At 40.3% G+C, this 20,043-nt stretch overlaps 1 protein-coding gene across 7 annotated transcripts in view; it reads right to left on the bottom strand.

Moving 5' to 3' along the window:
• NHSL1 (NHS like 1) overlaps window positions 1-20,043 on the bottom strand; it is a 177,944-nt gene that overhangs the window by 19,120 nt on the left and 138,781 nt on the right. For 4 of the 7 annotated variants that reach the window (XM_057370909.1, XM_057370910.1, XM_057370913.1 and 1 more), the window contains exons 3-5: window positions 14,785-14,912; window positions 5,658-5,850; window positions 716-847 (exon numbers count right to left, since the gene is read on the bottom strand). In XM_057370909.1, the coding sequence (XP_057226892.1) occupies window positions 716-847; window positions 5,658-5,850; window positions 14,785-14,912 (453 nt within the window). The remainder of the gene's footprint in view (window positions 1-715; window positions 848-5,657; window positions 5,851-14,784; window positions 14,913-20,043) is intronic. The other 3 variants (XM_057370911.1, XM_057370912.1, XM_057370914.1) reach the window with 1 other exon arrangement.

The following is a 20,043-nucleotide window of genomic DNA, read 5'->3' as shown; positions in this document are numbered from 1 at the left end:
CAAATTTTTTAAAAAATAAATGAAAACAACATTATTTAAATCAAAGCATTCTGCAAAAAGTGTCTGAAAGGTCTGCCAAAATTCATATTGCTTCATCAGCCTTGAATTCACATGTAGCTCCAAAGTGTGAAGGAGGACTGCCTGAGGTAGTGTAAATGTGATCAAATAGGTAGTCTTCCTTTGGAATATATGTAACAGATAATAAGGTCACGTAAATTATTGCCAATCAGTAACAGTGATACTTAAGGGATTGCCAAACTAATCTGAATCCAAACTGAACTGGAAAATAGATTTTTTACTCTTGATGCAATCCTCAGAAGATTCAGGAAGGCATCCATGAATTGATTTACTCCACTAAGTAATTATTCACAAGCCAATATGCCTGCCCACTTCAGTTTTGCTTTGGTGAACATCCTAGAGAAGATGACCAAATCTGAARGAAAGCATTAAAGTCCAGAAACCTCACACCCCTGCAGGTTTTCATTGTACCAGTACACCATTTTCCAAACACYCCATTCCCTTTAACAGATGGAAGCCAACAGATTAAAGGTCCCAATTTCCCAATGCAAGAGTGGCAAGGAGGCACACATGTATTTGGAACTGAAATAGGCTATCAGACTGTATTGGTTTCATGAGCACTGGTAATGTTATTAGTCGAGTAATGATAAGCAGTGACAATGAACAGTGGATGGAATACAGTTCTGATGAGCCATACCTAGCTCCTTTTGTATGTTGTCAGGGATTCCTGTAATAGTCTTTCTCCTTTTGACTTTCTTCGGCCGTCTTACCACCGTGTCTGTGTAAATTAGAGACCGCCGAATGCTGGCTTGGCGGTCGAAATTCTCCCCTAATACATGGTAGAACAAGCAAAGCAACATTACTTCCAAGCACACTGACTTCATGCACTTTCTTCCACAAGTTTTGTTGTAGAAATGGAAAAAAAGACATTAATAAATGATGTTAGCTTGGTCCTACAATGAAGGTTTACATTGAAGGAAGATACAGCACACTGTCACAGTAAGGCTTTAGATGCACATATCCATCACACAGTACTGAATGTTTTAAACGGACTTTTGACTTCCTCAGCCCAGTACAGATTTAGTGAGAYCAGCTCAATTTCCATGAGCAAAGATAAACCTTGCTTTAATTTGGCCCTTTATAGGTTTTTCTGGGGTTTTGCTAATTAAGTAATGAGCTGCAGAAAAAGCAAATCTGCTCATGAAAATGAAAGATCACAATGGTTTATGCAGGAACAGACACTGCTATTGGCAACAGCTATTATGATGTCTCTGTACAGCTCCATCATTAAATCGCATGAGGCCCCTCTTTYTCATTCCAAGTTGCTCTGAACCTGTCAAGTGTACCACATTTCTGGTGTTGATCTTTTAACACGAATACAAATAAGTACTACGGAGCATGCAGAGATCAAACTGATCTCGTGGACTCATAAATATTTCAGAGTGAGAGCTGCTTAAAATTGAAACTTTACAGATTATTATAAAAATATACAATGGCAGGAACTGAAAAAAAACCAGTGTTCAAGTGCACTTTGCAAGACAAAGCCTTATGATGACCATGTGCTGTATCATAATGGGACCCAGAAGCACCACTATCATAAAGCAGCTTTTCTTTAGGAATTCACTTTTGAGGTTTACAATTTGGCCATTTTGTCCTATGGATCATGAGTTAATTCTCTGTAACTTCTAAAAATTTAATAYCACCAGTAGCTCACATCTAAATTCTCTTTTTAGAAGTTTAAGTATTTTAAAGCACTGCTCAATGTCCTTTAGATGGACCGTTTAAAACTTAAAGGCAGAAAAACCTTGACTTACATTGTGCATGTCTTTTTTCCACATTCCACCTTTTTTTTTAAAAATTGATGGCCAAATTATTTACCTCTAAAAAGTGATTAATGCACGGTAACTAATACATTGTAAAATTAACCCCTGGCTGACTGCACATCAGTATGATGTGTGTCGTGCAAAAAGCATAGAAAACCTCATTACCTCTAAAATGTTAAAGATACAGTCATATATATTAAAGTACAGCATGTGGACTTGTGAAAATGCAAGGAAAAAATGTAGCATTTTCATTCACCATGTTGTAAATACAAAGACTCTGACTCTGTTTGACCGAAGCCCTGACCATGGGTTTCACTTGTGCCGAGTTCTGAGGAATTCACTGAGGAATTCTTGCAGTTACAAAATGCCGGTTTCATCTAACCTTTGAATTGACTGAAATCAGGTTAAGGGAGGAACAAGCCCATATAGGGAACTATAAAATTTAGAGCTATGGATCCCACTGGCTTAGTAGAAGCCCTCAGAGATAATGRGACAGACTGTCCACTGTCTGGGGCATTACCACTCTGAGGATKTAAGGACCCACATGGGGCAAAAGTCAGAACATTAGGTCATCCTGACATGCARGGTGATAAAAATAATTCTAGTCACATTATAACGAATCCAATGGATTTGAACAAGAAAATGTTGCATCTCTAAATATATTGTTATCCACTAAAAGACCAACAATTATGCCTGAGATGGTGAGTTCCAAAAAAATTATTATGTAGCTTGGAATGTCCTGGAATAAAATGTAAGTGGTAAGCAGAGGGTGCAAACAAGGAGAGAGTCTTTTACATGAAGCCTCAGACAGCACAAACAGGATGGCCATGGGGAAATGTTACTGTGCCAACACAGTACCTTATTCCAAATGAGCTATCTAAGAGCTAACTCAATCCATCTTTCATGGCTTTTGATACACAAAGGCCACAATGCAAATCTGTAGAATTTCAAAATAGTAACTTCAATGAAATCCAACAAGCAAAATCAGAATGTCTYAGTCTTTTTTTTACTTCCTTCATTGTCATCTTTTTCATTTTAGAAAATATACATGCCAATGTTAAAAATATTTTACACATTTAAGGATATTTTTCTCATTATTGTCTAGGTTTGTAATAAATCATCTAGGTATTCCTTATATACTTCATTCAGTTGTCCCTCATGGAGTATATTCACTTTCCTTGGATTCACTGGAAATACTTAAGTATGTGCTTAAATCTAACGGAAGTCAGTCAAGCTGGACTCAAGCAAATGCTTAAATATTTTGCAGGATCCAGCCTGGCACCAATCACCTCCACCCTCACCAGACTCCTCCATCAGGAAAGAAAGTTAGATCCAGAAAACCCATGAGAACAGGCACCATTACACATCTTTTAACCCACAAGGTATGTAAATGCAAAGACTGGCCACCACTGAAAAATTCAGTCCAACCCCTTCCAGGCCAGAATAAAGCTCAGCCCAGGCTTCCAAATCTGGATGTCTAGTCAGCAGCTTTGTCAGCCTAACGCAATGCCCCTGCACCTTCAGGCTATCCAGCAGATTTTTATGACTACTGTATTAGTTGCAATCTGTTCACCAAAGAGCCCTGAAAGCTGAACTCATGAAGCATTTATTGCACAGCCACGTGAGAGGTCTTTGTAGCAAAATCACTACTAATGCACTGCTGAAAATGTTATCAATTGCCAGCAGCCTCTTCAGAGGTCAACCTCTCATTTCATGCCAGGAGTAATAAAATGGAAGGTTTTTGACCTCTCTTCTGGGAGAGTGAGAAAAAGAGTGTGTCCAGGAAAAAGCCAAATCAAAACAAAAATCCTCAGTGGTTTGTTCCGTGGTATGTTGAACAAACGGAACAGAATTTCTTGTCAGTTTTTTTCCTGCCTCGTGCAGTAACATAAGGAACTTCACAAAATAAAATTACTCAGTGTGTGGGAGAGCAGAGGARGGGAGCAGATTGTGACTTTTTAAAGAGGAACAAGGACAGCAGCTTTTTTTGTATGTTGTGTGTGGCTCACGTCGCTTGCCTTGTTTCACAGTAGCAATATTAATTATTTCAAGGGAAAGGGAATGGTGGATCCTGGAGACAACGCCACATGGTGCAACAGCAGTTTYCCTTTAATGCCCTCCCTTTTCCATCTCTTCCAATTACCATGTGTATAAGGGAATAAGTGCTCAACCACACACTGCAGAAAGGTGAGGTGTAACATGCATGTGCACCATGTCAATCAGCAAAGTTGAAAATCACTGAGTTTTCTAAGTGCTAACTAAACAATTCAGGGGATGCACAGTTTGCTATACCAGTCAAGTCAGGCAGGTTGAAGTCACAAGCATAATTTTTCCAAACAAGGTAATGTTCCACATGTGCTGAATTACATCTGTGAGTTATATGATCCTTTTACCTCATTTTTCTTTCCATCTGTTTACTTCCCCCATATTTTTGCAGTATGYAGGGTCATTAAATCAAACAGCAGATTACTATTTCTCCAAGTATACTATGTTTCTGATGTCACAGTATCTAAGCCTTACCCAARCTTATTGATTATGTCAGATTATCTGTTGTTCCTGTACCCTGGCCTTCTGCATCTGTATCCTCAATTCCCTAGAAAATGCCAATTGGCCTAGCAACATTTCAACATTGCACACATTTTCTTTCTATTAGTTTTCCAGAGGTGGGGTGTTCATGATTTCATGTTGTCTTCGTTTACTTCAAATATTTTCTGCTGTTTATTTAAGGCATCATTTCTTGTTGATTTCTCAGAATTTGCTTATGTTTGTTACAGATGTCCTGCTCCTATACTATTAGAATATTTAAATACTACTAAATAATACTATTTAAAATACCAGTTTATAAAAATACAGGTGAAAAAAGCATTTGTAGACATGGAGGGAAAGAACCTCTTCACTTTCAAAACAAAACCAAACATTGCAAGCTATTGATTGTGAGAGTACCAGTGGAGTCAAAGCACACCTACGGCATTGGGCATTTGAAATTAATTGGATATTGAATATCATCCTGGTTTTGGCAGGCAAGCAGTCAGTTATTTGAATTAACTAATAACAGACAATCTTGATACTGTGCAGAGAAAGAGGGGTTATTAAACTGAAGCGATAATTCCACCTTTGATGGAAATTCTATTTTATACACAACGAAGTATCTATTCAGCATTAAGCTTTAACACAATTTAACTTTCACAGAGTTCTGCAACTGTTAAAAAAAGACCATTTTCAAAATGAAGAGTTAATACACAGTTCATACAAGAAAAATGTGGACTGTGGTTATGTCAGTGGAGTGTCTTACCAAAAGTATCGCTCAAAAGTATAGCCCCATCAACTTCTACTGTTCTAGACTCAACCCTAACCTTTTGCTGCTGAGATAAATTAGACCCTATRGGTTTTTTTCTTGATTTTTTAACATTTAGTCTTTGGAACACAGAAGTCCTTGACAATCTTCATTAAATAAAATTCCTAGAAGAAAATCTTGCAGTATTATCAATATTGGATAAACCCAATTATCAATTACAAACCCTCAGTGCAGTCCACAGCAAAATACTGCTATTTATCAGTCTTCTTGTATTTCATGAATATCTAATGCCATTTCAAGCCTACATATTGCAACTATCTCATTAATGATAATACTATGGGATTTTGACATTTTTTAATTAAGTTCAGATTTAGACTATTAATTGCAAAACAGTTTTCACAGAAAGGTGCAGTAAGTAATTTAAAATTCATGCATCGAATATATGAGTGTCCAAACACTAGCCCCTTTCATCTCTGCCCTCCCTCATTAGTGTAATGCAATTACTGAAATGAAAAGCCTACCAGTCACATTAATAGGAACCACATCTGTTTGGACGGCTTGCGCTTGTTGTCKCATTTTCTCTTCTGGTGTTGGCAGTGGGAGAGACTTAGTCCAGTTGGTTTGGGTGTTGATATCTGATAACTCATTTGTAGCTGGACTTTTAGGCCTTTTGATGGTAATAAGCTTTTCTTCTTCAGGGGGAGAGACAGGACACTACAAACAGAAATACAAAAAACAATGTGAGTTTACTACAAAAAAAAAAAAGGTGGGACTATGGTATTACTCCAGTGTTGCTGCTGCAGCCAGCATGATTGCTTGCGGAGCAAAACATACCCTGACAAACATCCCACTTTCACCTACATAAACAGCAGTTTTAAAAATCACATACAAAAAAACCACACAATGAAAACATCTAGATCGTATTTTTTCAAGACATTTGATTAGTCTAAGGAACACACACATATACCAATGAAGGAGAAGAGTGTGCATAGCAAAGCACAGTAACTAATTACACCTTACACACTGACATAGTTCCTGCAGTGATTAACCCCTCTCTCCCTGCACCGAGGTTTGCCTTCCCTTCCCCTCTCACCTCCCCAGGCCCTATTAGAAGATGAGATCTGAGCTTTGCTCCAGCTGCACTAGGCTGTAGAATGCCTAACRTCTCAGCAAGAAGCCTGTTATGAAAAGACAGATTTTAGGAGAGCTCAGTAAAAGAACCAATCAGCACACTCTACAAAATGATCAGCCATAGATCAGTGAGGCAGCAAGTAACTTTGTTTTGGCCTTGGAGAAACTCATTCCACAGTTCAAGGGGTTACTCATTTTTCAGGGGTAAAGCTGTATTATTAGTAGCGACAGAGTGGTAATTTTAAAAATCACTTCTTAAAGTGGTGGATTTCAATTCCATGAAATGTTCTACTCAAAAAAACAACCCAAGCAATGGAACAAAAAACTTTCTGCACCAGAAAAAGAGGTTGCAACAGCTTGTGGAAATCCCTCCACCAAAGTTACAAGCCAAAAAGCCATTTCCTTTYGGGGAGCAAATCTATTTTCGTTACAAAGTCTTTGCTTGTGTGGCAGTAATGTCAGTGAAAGCCGTAACACAGCTTTTTACTGAGAGGACAGCACTAGTCCATGGCAAACACCAAGGGCAGGCTGATTCAGGGCATGAAGAAGACATCACGGGGGCTTCTAGCAGATGGTCACAAACTCCAGTGAACCCACGAGATGCAGCCTTCTCTCCTTCCACTCCTCCTACCAGCAAGGCACTCCAGGGAATCCCAGAAACAGGAGAGAAAGGAAGACCTGGAGGAAAACCAACCATAGCCTCCTTCTGCCCTCAGAGAAAACAACAGAGAGAAGAAAACATGGAAGAGGAGATGCACAGCAGCTGCAGCACTAGCAGAGATCTCTCTGCAACCCAATTATTCCTCTGCTTCAGAGGTGTTCGCTTTGGGACCTTCCCCCCTACCACCAGAACAAAATGACCCCCCCTCTTTTCTTTATTCCTCTCTCCCTTTGGAAAGCCAAACACTATTCAGAATAGGGTTGTCAGTGCTGCCTCTTCCCCCCTCACTACTGCACACAGGCATGGAAGGAAACATCACAGCTATTTATAACAGATGGAATTTTTTTTTAAATTATTGTGGGTGTTCAGTCTAAGCTATCTGTTTTCTCTTGAAGCTGAGTGCTATACAAAAGACATGCCCAAACACTGTGCCACAACCACTGTTTATCATTTCTGATTTTAATTTTCTTCCTGTTACTATGAGGAGTTCCCACTGTTTATAAATAAATAACCATTTATTTATTCTATTATGCTTTGAGACTACATCCTTTAGGACAGGGTCCAACATTTTATTTAATAGAAAATAAAAATAAAAGCAACTTCCAGGCAAAAAGTAAAAGAAAAACAAAACCTCTTCTGGCAACACTAAAAAAACATTTCAGGCAATGAAACTGTTACTAATGTCATTCTGTGGTTTGGAACCACACTTCAAAACATGAGAGCTTTTCTTCAAGGGAGTAATCCATTTCTGACAGYCTTGAATTTCTTTCCTAGAGCGGCTATGGAAGGGATAGATGCTGTTCTGTAGTTAAGGGTTCAGCCTAGTGAAAGCCCCAGAAGTTCTACCAATACAACCTTCTTGGAGGATGCCAGTATTTTTTCAGGACTCCACTGTTTCTAAAGGACTCTAACACCAAACAGATGTGAGTGCTTCTCTTTCTATGAGAGTGTGCCCATACACTGTTCATACATATATACACTGTGGGCACACGTGTATGTACTTAGACGCAAAGACTTTCCCACCTCCAATCACCCAAATTCATAAAAACCTTCATTAACTTAGGCAATTTGGGACAGGAATGACACTGAAGAAGGGAAAGCTGCCTCCAGGCCATGCTTACCCGCAATGAGGTTTAAAAACTGAGCAACAGAAAGGGTTTTTAAGGAACATGGCGTGATAGCCCACTTGTCACAGCAGGCACGTCTACAAAAAGGAGTAAGCAAGGGTTSAGGCAAAGAAACATTGCTTTCCCCATTTTGCAGTGAGATTTCCTCCACCTGAATCAGGGAGACACATAAGCATAGTTCTGCAGTTTGTCTGGGGTGAGGATGAGCACCACTGACCTTTGAATATGCTGTTTGGTTTGTACTGTCAGTATCAGTATCTGTCACCTTCAGACTATAGTGCAATGTCAGGTCTCAACTGTCATACAGCAGTCACTAGGGATACTCCAGTATGTCAAGTAGCAGAGATACTGGTTACCTTCCTTTTCAGAGAAATTACCCAAGCCAAGCAGAACAAGTTTTTGGTTTTAATATATGAATGGAAAAACTGAAGAAGTGAAGCATCTGCTACAAGGGAATCCTAATTATCCAAAGAAATGTGAACATCAATCACAAATTTTGCAGAATTAGAAGATGAGAAAATTGGGGACAGATGGAGCAAGACAGACAGAATTGAATCAGGTTATACGAGCATATAGCCAATAAGAAGCAACTGAAAACCCAACAGTGCAGTTGAGTTCAAAGCAGGGAGAATGTCAGGGAGAATGACCTCCTGCCATAGGACACAGACATGTAYTTCTACAAAATAATTCAGTAGAAGAGTTGGAGGTGGTTTTGGGTGCAGGAGTAAGTGTTCAAATTTCATTTGTAGGTATATTTTCCACACATCCTGAAGAAACATGGCTATCTCTACCTGTATCCCTTCTTCCAAAGTACTCTCAGTGCTAATGGTATAGGCATGACAAAGCTGTACACCGCTTTATTACATGTACAGGAACGCAGCAGCTTCTTCAGACAGAAATTATTTACCTCTATCATCAGGATGCAAATGAGATTTATGTATTTTTAGCAAACATTCCCAGATTTACCACATGGAAGCTTTCTGGAAGAGGCAGTGAACTGGTGCTGTGTGGCAGAAATGCCTTCTCCAGTCAGGTCTGTTACACCAGATGTAGAACAAGGCAGGACTTTGAGAATAAATACCGGCTTAGCAAAGCTGATCATGAACTCTGTGTTCGTAACAAAACAGAAGTATTTGTCCATTTTTAAAGCATCTCAGAGTCATAATAACTATCCTGATAGACTTAAATGGCCGATTCTCTGTGGGATGGGTTGTTGCATTCATCTCCACAGGAAAATTTATTGGAATTCATTCTTCTTCATGGATGTGGTAAGAGGGAAAAAGTGAGATATGAAAGCAGCAGCTTTGGACTTTGCAGTGTTTCCATGATCATGCACTAGAGAGGAAAAAGCATGAAACTTCAAATGGGAGTTAAAACRAGAAAGAAACCAGGAGAAAAGTGGCCTATAAATATCCTATAGACAAGCTATATGGCTCAGTATGCCAGAGCCTCTCCGACGCCTTGCTGACATATTATCCCCCAGCCAACTCAGCTGCTGAGATACAACAAAAGGGTTTCACTATCTCAGCACATTCATGCTATTTGAGAGGTCCCAGATGACAAATGAGTTTATGCTATGTATCTTGCAGCACTCTCTGCCTAAATAATCTGTTTATTCTAAATCCTTTTTATAAAACAGGGGTTTATACTACACTGTTTAAAAAAAGATGGAACCTCCAGGCGGAAAACTCAATCCATACAAATTTTACTTTCTGGCAAAGAGACTTCAAACTTCTCGTCATGTCATTTATCCTACCRTCTACTAAAATCACTTCTAAAACCATAATTTATCAGAAAAACARAGAAAAAWAAATCAGTGTTGCAGACAGCAGCMAYACCAGTTCAGCTGTCATAATTTGCCAATGTTCTATTTCTGCTCCAGTGTTTTACYAGGTTTGATGACTTCAAGTGCCATTTTCCCAACACCAAAAGATCAAGACAATCAATAACAGGGCAAAGAAACCCAAGACCCCAACCTGGCCAACTGAGAATGGCATTTCACATGCCTAATTCAACCTGTGGGGTTTCACACTGCCTCATGGAACACTGCCATATTATATATTTACATGAATTTACACTTTAGAGGAATTAGTCATTAGATTCTCCTTGGTATCCTCCAGACCAAGGTCACTGGTCTAGTTCCTCTAGTTTTCACAGAATATTCCATTTTATTATTTCTACACACATATCTCCAGTTGCACTAGCCAGTATTGCTATCTCACTAAATTCTTCACTTCATAACTTTCATTATGCCTCAGTAATGAAAGAACTTTGTCAGCTGAAACTGCTGACTATAAAGCAAATTATCACCTTAACAAGCACTGCAGAAATGTTCTTTTCTTCTTCCTCTACTCTGCTGTAACAGGATAAAAAACTCAGGAAGATCTGTRCAGTCTAGAGCTAAAAGCCTATCTAGTATCTGACTTAAGATAAGGGCGAATCAATGATATCAAGGTCAAATTTAAATCTGAGGCTGCAGAGTGCCATACTTTTTCCTGAATATTCTCTCAGCACTGGATGGAGTCCTCACCCTTCAAGAATGTACCCAACTGCTTTCCAAACCCACRTAAGCTTTCAGCATCCACAATTCCCACAGAAGCTGCACAGTCTGAATATGCAATGAGTGAACAATTACCCTCTTTTCTTTGTTCAAAGATTTTCTGTACTCACTTCCTTATGCTTTGGCATCTCATGTCCTAACAGCTGCTGTTTCAGGTCAGTAAATGGTGCAGTGCCATGCAACTGCAGCAGAGGGGCAGGGAGGCCAGCTGAGAACACCACCCAGAGCCATCTCCAGCTCTGCCGGACACCTCATGCCTCAGGGCTTTTTAGGCATTCCCACCTTCAAAACTGAAGTGCCCAACTGCTTTATCTCATAATGCCAAGCTAAGTTTTGGACTAGACTTCCTCAAATTGATATATTTAGCACACTTGCTCTCCCTTAAGATACTAAACAGTTTCTTGCAGATATTGGACAGATAACTAACAGTTTAGATGAGCGCTGGCAAAAATATACTCCCTCCCTCCCCCCAATAAGTGAAGTACGTGTTTCTTCACTCAAAGCGTAACTATCAAGGCAACAATCATAAGTCAAATGACACAACATAGGGAAAAAACACCATGAGTTTTGGGTGCACAAACATTTTCATAAATGGAATAAAGAAATAATATAAGGCATGCTTGGGAGCATGTGTTCTCTGTAGTTCACATTTATAATTCAATATTCCTCCAGATTAGTAGAGTTTTTCTCAGGTAATTAAAAACCAATGAAGCAGCCAATTAAATCAAACACAGTGTCCATTGGGGCGGGGTTTCAAAGGAGGCAAATGTTAATAGACAAAAAGGATTACAGAGGAAAATAAAAGAAACAAACCTGGCATGGGGCTCTTTTGTTGAGCAGTTGTTTTTTTTTTAATTATTTTTTTTAGCAGAAAAAAGCAGCAAGTAACAACTAAAGGCTAAGAGCAGAATAAAATTGCCTATATACTAAATGCTACAAGTAACATCAAGCTGCTGAGATGGCAGCTGGATGGTCCCACTCGTGGGCAAGGTACCTTGTTGTTCCAGGGAACCAAGTTACAGCAGGCACTAATGCAAGACTGAGAGATGCAGTCTAAGAGACTAGACTGTTGAGTGAGAGAAAAAGAAACAAAGAGAATGAGTGGTAAAAAGGGAAAGAAAAAGGAGTAAGAAAAAAACCACACGAAAGACAAATACAGTTAATATAAACATGCATACAGTTCAGAACATAAGGAGAACTGGAGTTTGAAAGTGACATTTCAAAACATCTTTTACACTGGTRAAACAGAGTAATACTCAAAGACAGGAATAGCTCCCAAGTTGTGTCACCAACAATAGCATGTAAGATATAAGAAAGGAGGAGACTGGTCACAGTAGTGAGATGTAAAATCCRGGTAAACCAATTTAATCACCAACAAACTCAATTAGGATAAGTACTACACTGGAGCTTGGCCTGTGCTCCATTAATCTAACTTGTAAGAATCAACATTAAAAGTAAAATGGCAGATCCAAACAATTTTCTATCAACTTCCACTCAGACACCCTAGCTTTCTAATTTTGTTTCTTCATTTTTGCGTTGGGCGTGCTTCTCCCTAGTGGTTTTCCTTTGGAACAGCACATGTTCTGCTTATCTTAGGCATTTCCTAAGACACTGAACCAACGGGCTTGGTGGAGTTACTACTACCCGCTGCTGAGAGACATGCACCTACACAAAACCTGAGAATGCCTGTGGATCGAGATCTCCCTCTGTATCATCTAGCTGTGGTTTCTTATTGTCTCCAGTGCAGAACAGACAAACAAAATATCTGGCTATGGCTTTTATTATTAGAATAGATTAAATAATTTAGATTAAAAGTAACAGGGAAAGCTAGTTTCCTTGTGAAATCACACTGTTTTTTTCTGCAAGTTGGTAATTATATCAACTAAGAAGTTTCCGAACACTAAAGAGGTATTCATCCACCCGTCATTGTTTTGCTGTTCTCAAATTTCAATTATTAAATACTGCTCGCACAGAATTTAAATGTTGGCTTTTTTGCTTTGAATAGTCAACAAAGCTATAAGGCTTTCATCTAGTGGTAAGGAGTTCACATTCTGAATCACAGGATTTTCTGTGACCCCAGTTCCACACTGTTACTGAAGAACTCTCCTGACAGCTGAAATATGACTCCCTCAAGGCATAAGACTTATTAGAATTACTTGGCTCTTTACCAGTAGGATAATAATTCAAGTTCAGAAATCTGTTGTGGTAAACATTCATTTAAAGGAAGATTAAAAATTTACACCATTACAAAAAAAAAACCCAACAAAAAAAAAACCCAAAAAAACCAAAAAAGAAATAACAAACCAATTAAACAAAGATACTGGTCAAAACACTCCATAAAAGAGAGTTATATAATATGAATGGAGAATCCTGCTACAGTTTATAAGGAATTAATGTCTTTGTGAGCTGGAAATAAGAGTGGCAGGGTTAAGGTTAAGGTTCTGAGATAATCAGTAACAGCCAAGACTGTCAGTTTGGCAGCTCTCTTTCTCCACAGCTCTGAATCATCCTTTCAGCTAAAAATATTTAAAGGAACCTATTCCAATTTGAAATGAAAGTGCTATCCTATATTTGAAGCATACTTAGTTTCTTTAATTTTCCCCACAGAATGCACAGAAATTGTTAGTAACACATTATGTTAACACTCAAAAAACCCTTAACCAAGGAAGGATGACAGCTCTTAGTCTCCAAGAATCCTCACCCATGCTTACATACTTCCATTCAAATTGTTTTAAGGCAAGTGTATTTATATTTTTTATACGTTACATTAGTTTTACATGTGCAGATGGTTGTGTGCTGCACAGCATTGGCCAGGACAAGCCGATGACATATATGCATGCATTTATGTACAGTAATATAACAACAAACAAGGTGTTAATACTTTCCCCAGTGGAAATCATAATTCCACTGATTTCAGGAAGGTTTTGCAAATTACCATTATAATGCATTCCACACTATGAAYGTGCTTTACATTCTCGGCCCACTGCCAGTACATACCACACACCAATAAACAAGATGCTCTAACATTCCCTGCCAATACACAGATAAAATGCAATCACCACCTGGATGAGAGACTCTGCATATTCCACAACACCCTTTATTATGTCACTAAAACCAATGGAGGACATAACTGAAAACACTGCACCCTTTAAAGTGCATTCTCAGAGTCTGCACATTCTGCTGATAGTTATTTGGTCCATACTATAAAGGGACATATGGCTTAGTAACCATTCAAAGACATTAAACTGTATTACCATAAAGGACGTCCTCCCACTCTCTAAGCAACACGTTTTTGGCAAAGTATTCTAGAATATCTATCTTGAAAATGCCAGGAGCTCTGGCATTTCAGCTTTAGACAGGCACGCTCCACTGGATCTTGCCATCTACTCTACCAGTTAACATCCTAGACGACAACACCAAAATCAGCTTTTCCTTCAGAGCCCACAGGATCAAGATAAAGACAAGGGAGCAGAATTAATTTTCTTCTTCCAAACATTAATGCAACTTACTAGTTCTGTAACTTAAATGTATTTAAGATCATCTGCTTTATACATCAGTATGGCTTCCTAACTTTCTTAAAACTTGTTATCAACTGCTCCTTCTTTCAATTGATTTCTAGATTCTCAGCTAAGCCCAGTGGGAGTTGAGATGTGGGAATATAAGCACAAAAATCAAGAAGTAAACTGAAAGAAAGGCATTAAACCCAACTTAGTGAGCAAACTTCATTTCTGGATGCCTTTACCAAACGATTGTGATGCATCAGGACAAAGCCTCTACCTAAGTGAGTGACTGCCTGTACTGGCAATTCAAAGTGTGCACCTATCCAAGTTACAATTTGGATATGCTGATGCCTGCTGAATAGCTCTTCCTGTGACTTCAATGTAAACACTTAACAGCCATCCTTGCTGCGGTCTTCCCTCCAGAACATTACCAAACCTGTTCCTGCTTTCACACCCTGAACATGCCATTGGGAACTTTGTATCAATGCATGGGTAGAATTGGGATTTTTAGGAGGCCATGAAAGTCAGATGGCCTACTATATTGTAATTCGAAAGAATAAACATCTTTGTGATCCTCTAAAAATCCTGCCTTATTTGAACAATGTCATAGCAAGCAATTAAACGGCACCAGGCAAGTATTTTTTCCAGTGCTTTGCCCCCCACCATTACCTTCTGTTCAATTTCTTCATAATCATCCTGGTAACTTCCACAGATTGCACTGGAGGACGAGGAGAAGGTGGGGCCCTGAGAGTAATACTGCGAGCTCCGGTAGCCATCCCGCCGCAGCTTGTCACACTCTGCCAAAAGAAAGAGAAAGAGGAGGTTAAACCATGGCAAGACCCATTACTGTTTGCGCTTGGTGTACAACAGCACTCAAGTACTGAATGCTCTTCTGCAAATGTTTACCGTGCATTAACATTGTCTGCCCTGAGTGACAGAACCCAAGGGCGCGTTCCTCACATTTGTATCTATATTTCCTCCTCCCTCACATGTGTGACATACGTAAGCCCACACATAGCGTATTAACCCAGGCGATGGCAAGTGCTTCGGAAAAAAGGGGGAAATTGATTATTTATTTAAGTGAGGCCTGGCTCAGTGTCTTGACAGATGGCAGCATCTTGCAGGATGGGAGATGGATGCACGCGAGTAACTCCAGGGGTCGTATATGCCAGGCCGGTAGACATCTATTGTATGACTTACACTTGAAATGATGATGATGTTGCTCACTACTCAAGCACCATCTGCTAAATAACTTTGGCACTGACCACTTGTCTTGTCTCCCTGTCCGTGGAAGAGACCATTTACCGTGATTTTGGAGAGAGGAATGCAAATCACAGGGATCTCAAAACCTCGTGCTGCTGTACAGCACATGTAGTTTAATTCTAAAGAGTTCCCAAAGTTCAGGAAAAATTCAGAGCAAACATGCATCCCCACTCACAACAGACAAAATTCCAGTCAGCATCGCATCCCCCTCACCAAGTTTTCTACAATTCTCTTTCTGCCTCCTAATTGATATTCAGTGTGATTGTGCTAAAGAATAACAGACGCCACAGCATAAGGAAAAATTAAATGTTCAAGATGCAGCAACCAAACTCATCAGACCAGTTAGCTTTACATTTCCAAAGAGATATCTGAATTTATTGAAAGATGGTGAAAGCAAGAAGAAAATTAAGTATTTGGTGTATTTCCATTTAAGGAACTGAAATTTCTGCACAACGCACAGGCATTATCACAACACAAAGCACTTCTATCATCACTTACTGAAGGAAGACTTTTTGTGATTATATCATCTGTCTGCCTATCTTGATCTTTTGAACACTCCTTAAAATAGAAAAGATGCAATGTTTATACCAAGGGCAAGGTTTTAAAGAGTGTTTTGCATGGAAAGTAAGATTAAGTGGGAGCTACAATCTGCAAAATGCAATCCAGCATACATGTCCTCTGTTATGCTCAGATGCCTCTGAAACCGGGTTTCGAGGACTCATGATGATGGGTTAACTGACCTACAGCAACCACAACTCTGTGAGGATTTAATCAGTAAGGACTCCTCTGTATCTGCACACTAAGCAGGCAAGTTTACCCCTTGACAAATAGCCATTTGCATCAGCACTGGACATCCATCCTTGCCTATGTATCCCAATGGGGTCAAAAAGGGCAGTACGGCGTGAACTTGTCCATCTCACTCAATTCAAGGACCAGCGGTGGTGGAGTGGATTTGAGATCCAAATAAATGGCTACATCTCAGGAACAGAGGGTTGGTAACCCTATCTACCCGTTTCACATGTGTGAGAATGCCTGACATAGCGCACATCTGGCAAACTGTCGCTGTACTTCAGGAGCGGGGACTGTCAGCACCCACAGTAAAGCAAATTCCTCCACCACTCTTCCAAATCTGGTACTGGATCCAGCCAGACGCAGCACATAACACTCACAGATGTCAGCACCRTGATGGGTTGGTTGCTGATTTGAGTTACAAATGAAAAAGGGATAAGAAGACTTTGGGCAGAACAAGACAGCCCAAAGACTTGCATCAGCCTGTAGCCTGGGTTAAAATGTTGAATTGTCAACTTAGACACTTCAACTTTTACCTTCAGAGCAATCATTAATCACCACAAACAAACATGAATACAACCTAAGAGCTGATAATGAACACAGTTTTTTCTCCTATTTTTGGACTAAAGCTTAGGGTCCTGTCTGGCCACTCCTCTGACTCTCCAATATCAGACATCACAGCACACCCCCCAAAAAAAMCCTGTGTTGGTTTGACCTGGACTAGATGCCAGATACCCACCAAAGCTGCTCTATCACTCTCTTCCTCCTAAGMGAGCTGGGCAGGAGAGAGAAAATGTAACAAATGGCTTGTGAGTTGAGAAAAGGACRGGGAGAGATCACTCACCAGTTAAAACCACAGGCAAAACAGTATTGATTTAGGGGACTTAGGAGAATTTACTACCAATCAAAATCAGAGSAGAATAATAAGAAGTAAAGCAAATCCTAAAAACCACACTTCACCCACTCCTCCCCTCATTCCCGGGCTGAACCTTATTCCCGATTCTCTACCTCCTCCCAACTCAGSAGTGTGGTGAGATGGGGAATGGGGGTTATGGTCACTTCATCATGTTGGTTCTGCTGCTACTTCCTCCTCAGGGAGGTCATTCCCCCGCTCCAGCATAGACTTCCTCCCGTGGGGGACAGTSCTCTAAGAGCTCTCCAAAGTGAGTCCTTCCCATGGGCTACAATCTTCACAAACTGTTCCAGCACTGGATCCCACATGGGTGCAGTCCTTCAGGAACATTTTGCTCCAGCCTGAATTCCCCATGGGGTTAAAAGTCCTGCCAGCAAATCTGCTCTAGCTTGGGCTTCTCTATCTCTGGGCTCCCAGGGCCTGCCAGGAGCCTGSTCCAGTGTGGGCTTCCCATGGAGTCAGAGCTGTCACAGGACTCTTCTGGAGGTGACAGGTTCTTTTGGAGCATGACAGACAAATGCTCTGATACTAATTGACCTTATTTCTTTTCCTAACCAAGAAGGTGAAGATGACAAATAATGCACTTCGTGAAGCCCAGAAAAGCTCCAGAAACTTCAGGAAATCAACACAGAAGGTCTCAAATCCATCACAAGTTCAAGTGGGCTGACAATAACAAACTGACAGCTTACYAAGCTCACAACCTCCTTCTGCCCACAACACAAAATACATAGAACTTCAGAAGTTACTGCAGCAACTTTTTTGCTGAAGCCAAAATTGCTACTTGTTCTTGTCCCCAAGAACAGCTTTTCTATTTATGTACTGTCACWGTACATTTTGCAGCACAGCAGGAAGCACATAGTGGATGGCACCCAAGGCCAACAAACCTCACCAGAAGCTTTAGGCAGGTACCTTTTACTTCCCATGGCCACARCCCACAAGCACAACACAAGGTCAAACATTGCACCTGACTGAAGATACTGTCACTGCCAAACCAAGGGTGACCAACTGCTGTTTAAAAAAAATGTGCTAGCTGGAGGCTCCTCCCCTCCATCTCCTTTCTATTATTAGAGGCGCACATGGTCTTCTCTAAGCAATATTCTTTTCAGATACAGGGGTTTTATTTTTGTAAAAAAATATCACATAAGAAGCTAGAGATACTCAAGGAAAGACTTCAGACATGCTCCCCTCTTCCCAGAAGAGGAATACATTGTCCTATTYTGACAAGCCCGAAGAGAGAAGGGCACTATACACTAAGCGAAAAAGCTCTTACAGTTACTTATGCAGGTTATCTCAGAGATGTCKGTACTGAAGCTCACCAGGTAACAGAATGTCTTGGTTTGAGACAATGTTTTCAGAAAGAAACATTACAGGATAAATATTTCCTCTGAAGTGAAAAATTTGATAATTTTTTCCCACCAATATGAAACAGAAGTTTGGGCAAATTTAAAGAGAAAAATAGTTCATTGACAAAAYAAGGTGCCCACAGGACACAGATTAAAGAGACTGAGTAACTGCTGGATATTTAAAACTCAGGAACACCTGCCGCTCTCCCCCCACCACAGCTGCTCGGCACGTGGTACGGAGAAAAGATGGCACAGCTCCTGTCTCTGGGAAAAAAAAAGAAACAAAAGGAAAAGTCCACATGGCCGCTTGGGCAACAGTGGAAAACCTGATGGTAGTCCTCTCCTCACTGTGGATGAAACAGAGGGCTCGGTGTGCTTTTCTGTCACTGGCTTGCCTCCTCCGGARTCTGGGATGAGACRGARTGGCACCTGCAGCTTGTCCCCRCYRGYCCCCGGCTGACGGTGCTTACTTCTCAGTTTTCAGACTGAAGCCCTGCTGAATTGCTCCAGAAAGAAAATCATGGGAGTCGTAGAAGGGTGGCAGCCCAGGGMGAACTGTTTGCGCAAGCTAACAAACCWSAGCTAGCTAAACGGCAACRATGTAACTGTGCTGCACACACTGAGGTGAGCTCTCACATCATCCAGCCGAGCTCCCAACAACCCGCGTGTGGCAGCCCCAGCTTTTAAACACCAGCGCTGTTTTCCCAGCAGCCCATGCCCCTTTTTCCTGGTCACACTTAAAGGCACAGGCACCTTTTGGGCAAACAAGCAGACRGAATATAGGAATAGAATGTTATCATAAAATCAACCCACGACACAGAAGGATCCATCCAGTTCCAGTTATTAAAATTTTTCAATTTTAAGAATGACAATAGATTARTGCCAGCTGAACCAGGGACATACACACTCTTGGCTGCCATTTCCCACAATATACAACATGCAAAACCATGCACAGCGTTTCCATATTTGTGCCAAAGAACTGCCAGGTCGAAGCCCAGGACACTGCATCAGGTAGGACACAAACACACACTCCTGAGGATGCACGGGCCAGTCCAAATCTGCAGCACACAATGCAGGCAAGCTTGAAGTAATAATTTTTGCATTAATCTGATCTGAAATGTGCAACAATACRATTATGCCCCAGATGAACCCATTTTGCTCACACAAACACTTAATTCCAAGAAAATCAGGAAAGTGTCASTGCCTTGACAGTGACAAGCCACAATCAGTGGCTACACTGGGTAGTGCCACAACTCAAAAGTCTGAAACTACCTCCCCTTCATCTCCTGACTGCTTCTGGAGCTACGTACACAGAGAGACTGCCTGTCACCTTCTCCTGCCCTGAAAGTGCTTTTCTGGCTAGGTAAAACCATAAATTAATTCTTGTCTTCCTTCTATACTAGTGATACATTAAATTTCAGAACATCCTCTGTATTAAGAGCATTGCTTAAAAATGACTGTTGTTAGATTATATCATAATATAATTTATTTCCACTTAYGTGGTGCAAGTTAAACCCTTCCTAGAAAATGAGATTTTTTGTGAAATTTCTCCTTGTGTTTTGCCATTCACAGGGTGGTTTTAGTTAAATGTGAAAAAAGTGCATGGGAAATGTAGTCAAA

The sequence above is a fragment of the Malurus melanocephalus genome, unplaced genomic scaffold, assembly GCF_030028575.1.
Source record: "Malurus melanocephalus ecotype Western Australia unplaced genomic scaffold, MMel_1.1 scaffold_136, whole genome shotgun sequence".
NCBI classification, from domain to species: domain Eukaryota; kingdom Metazoa; phylum Chordata; class Aves; order Passeriformes; family Maluridae; genus Malurus; species Malurus melanocephalus.
This window is presented reverse-complemented; position numbering and strand designations above follow the sequence as displayed.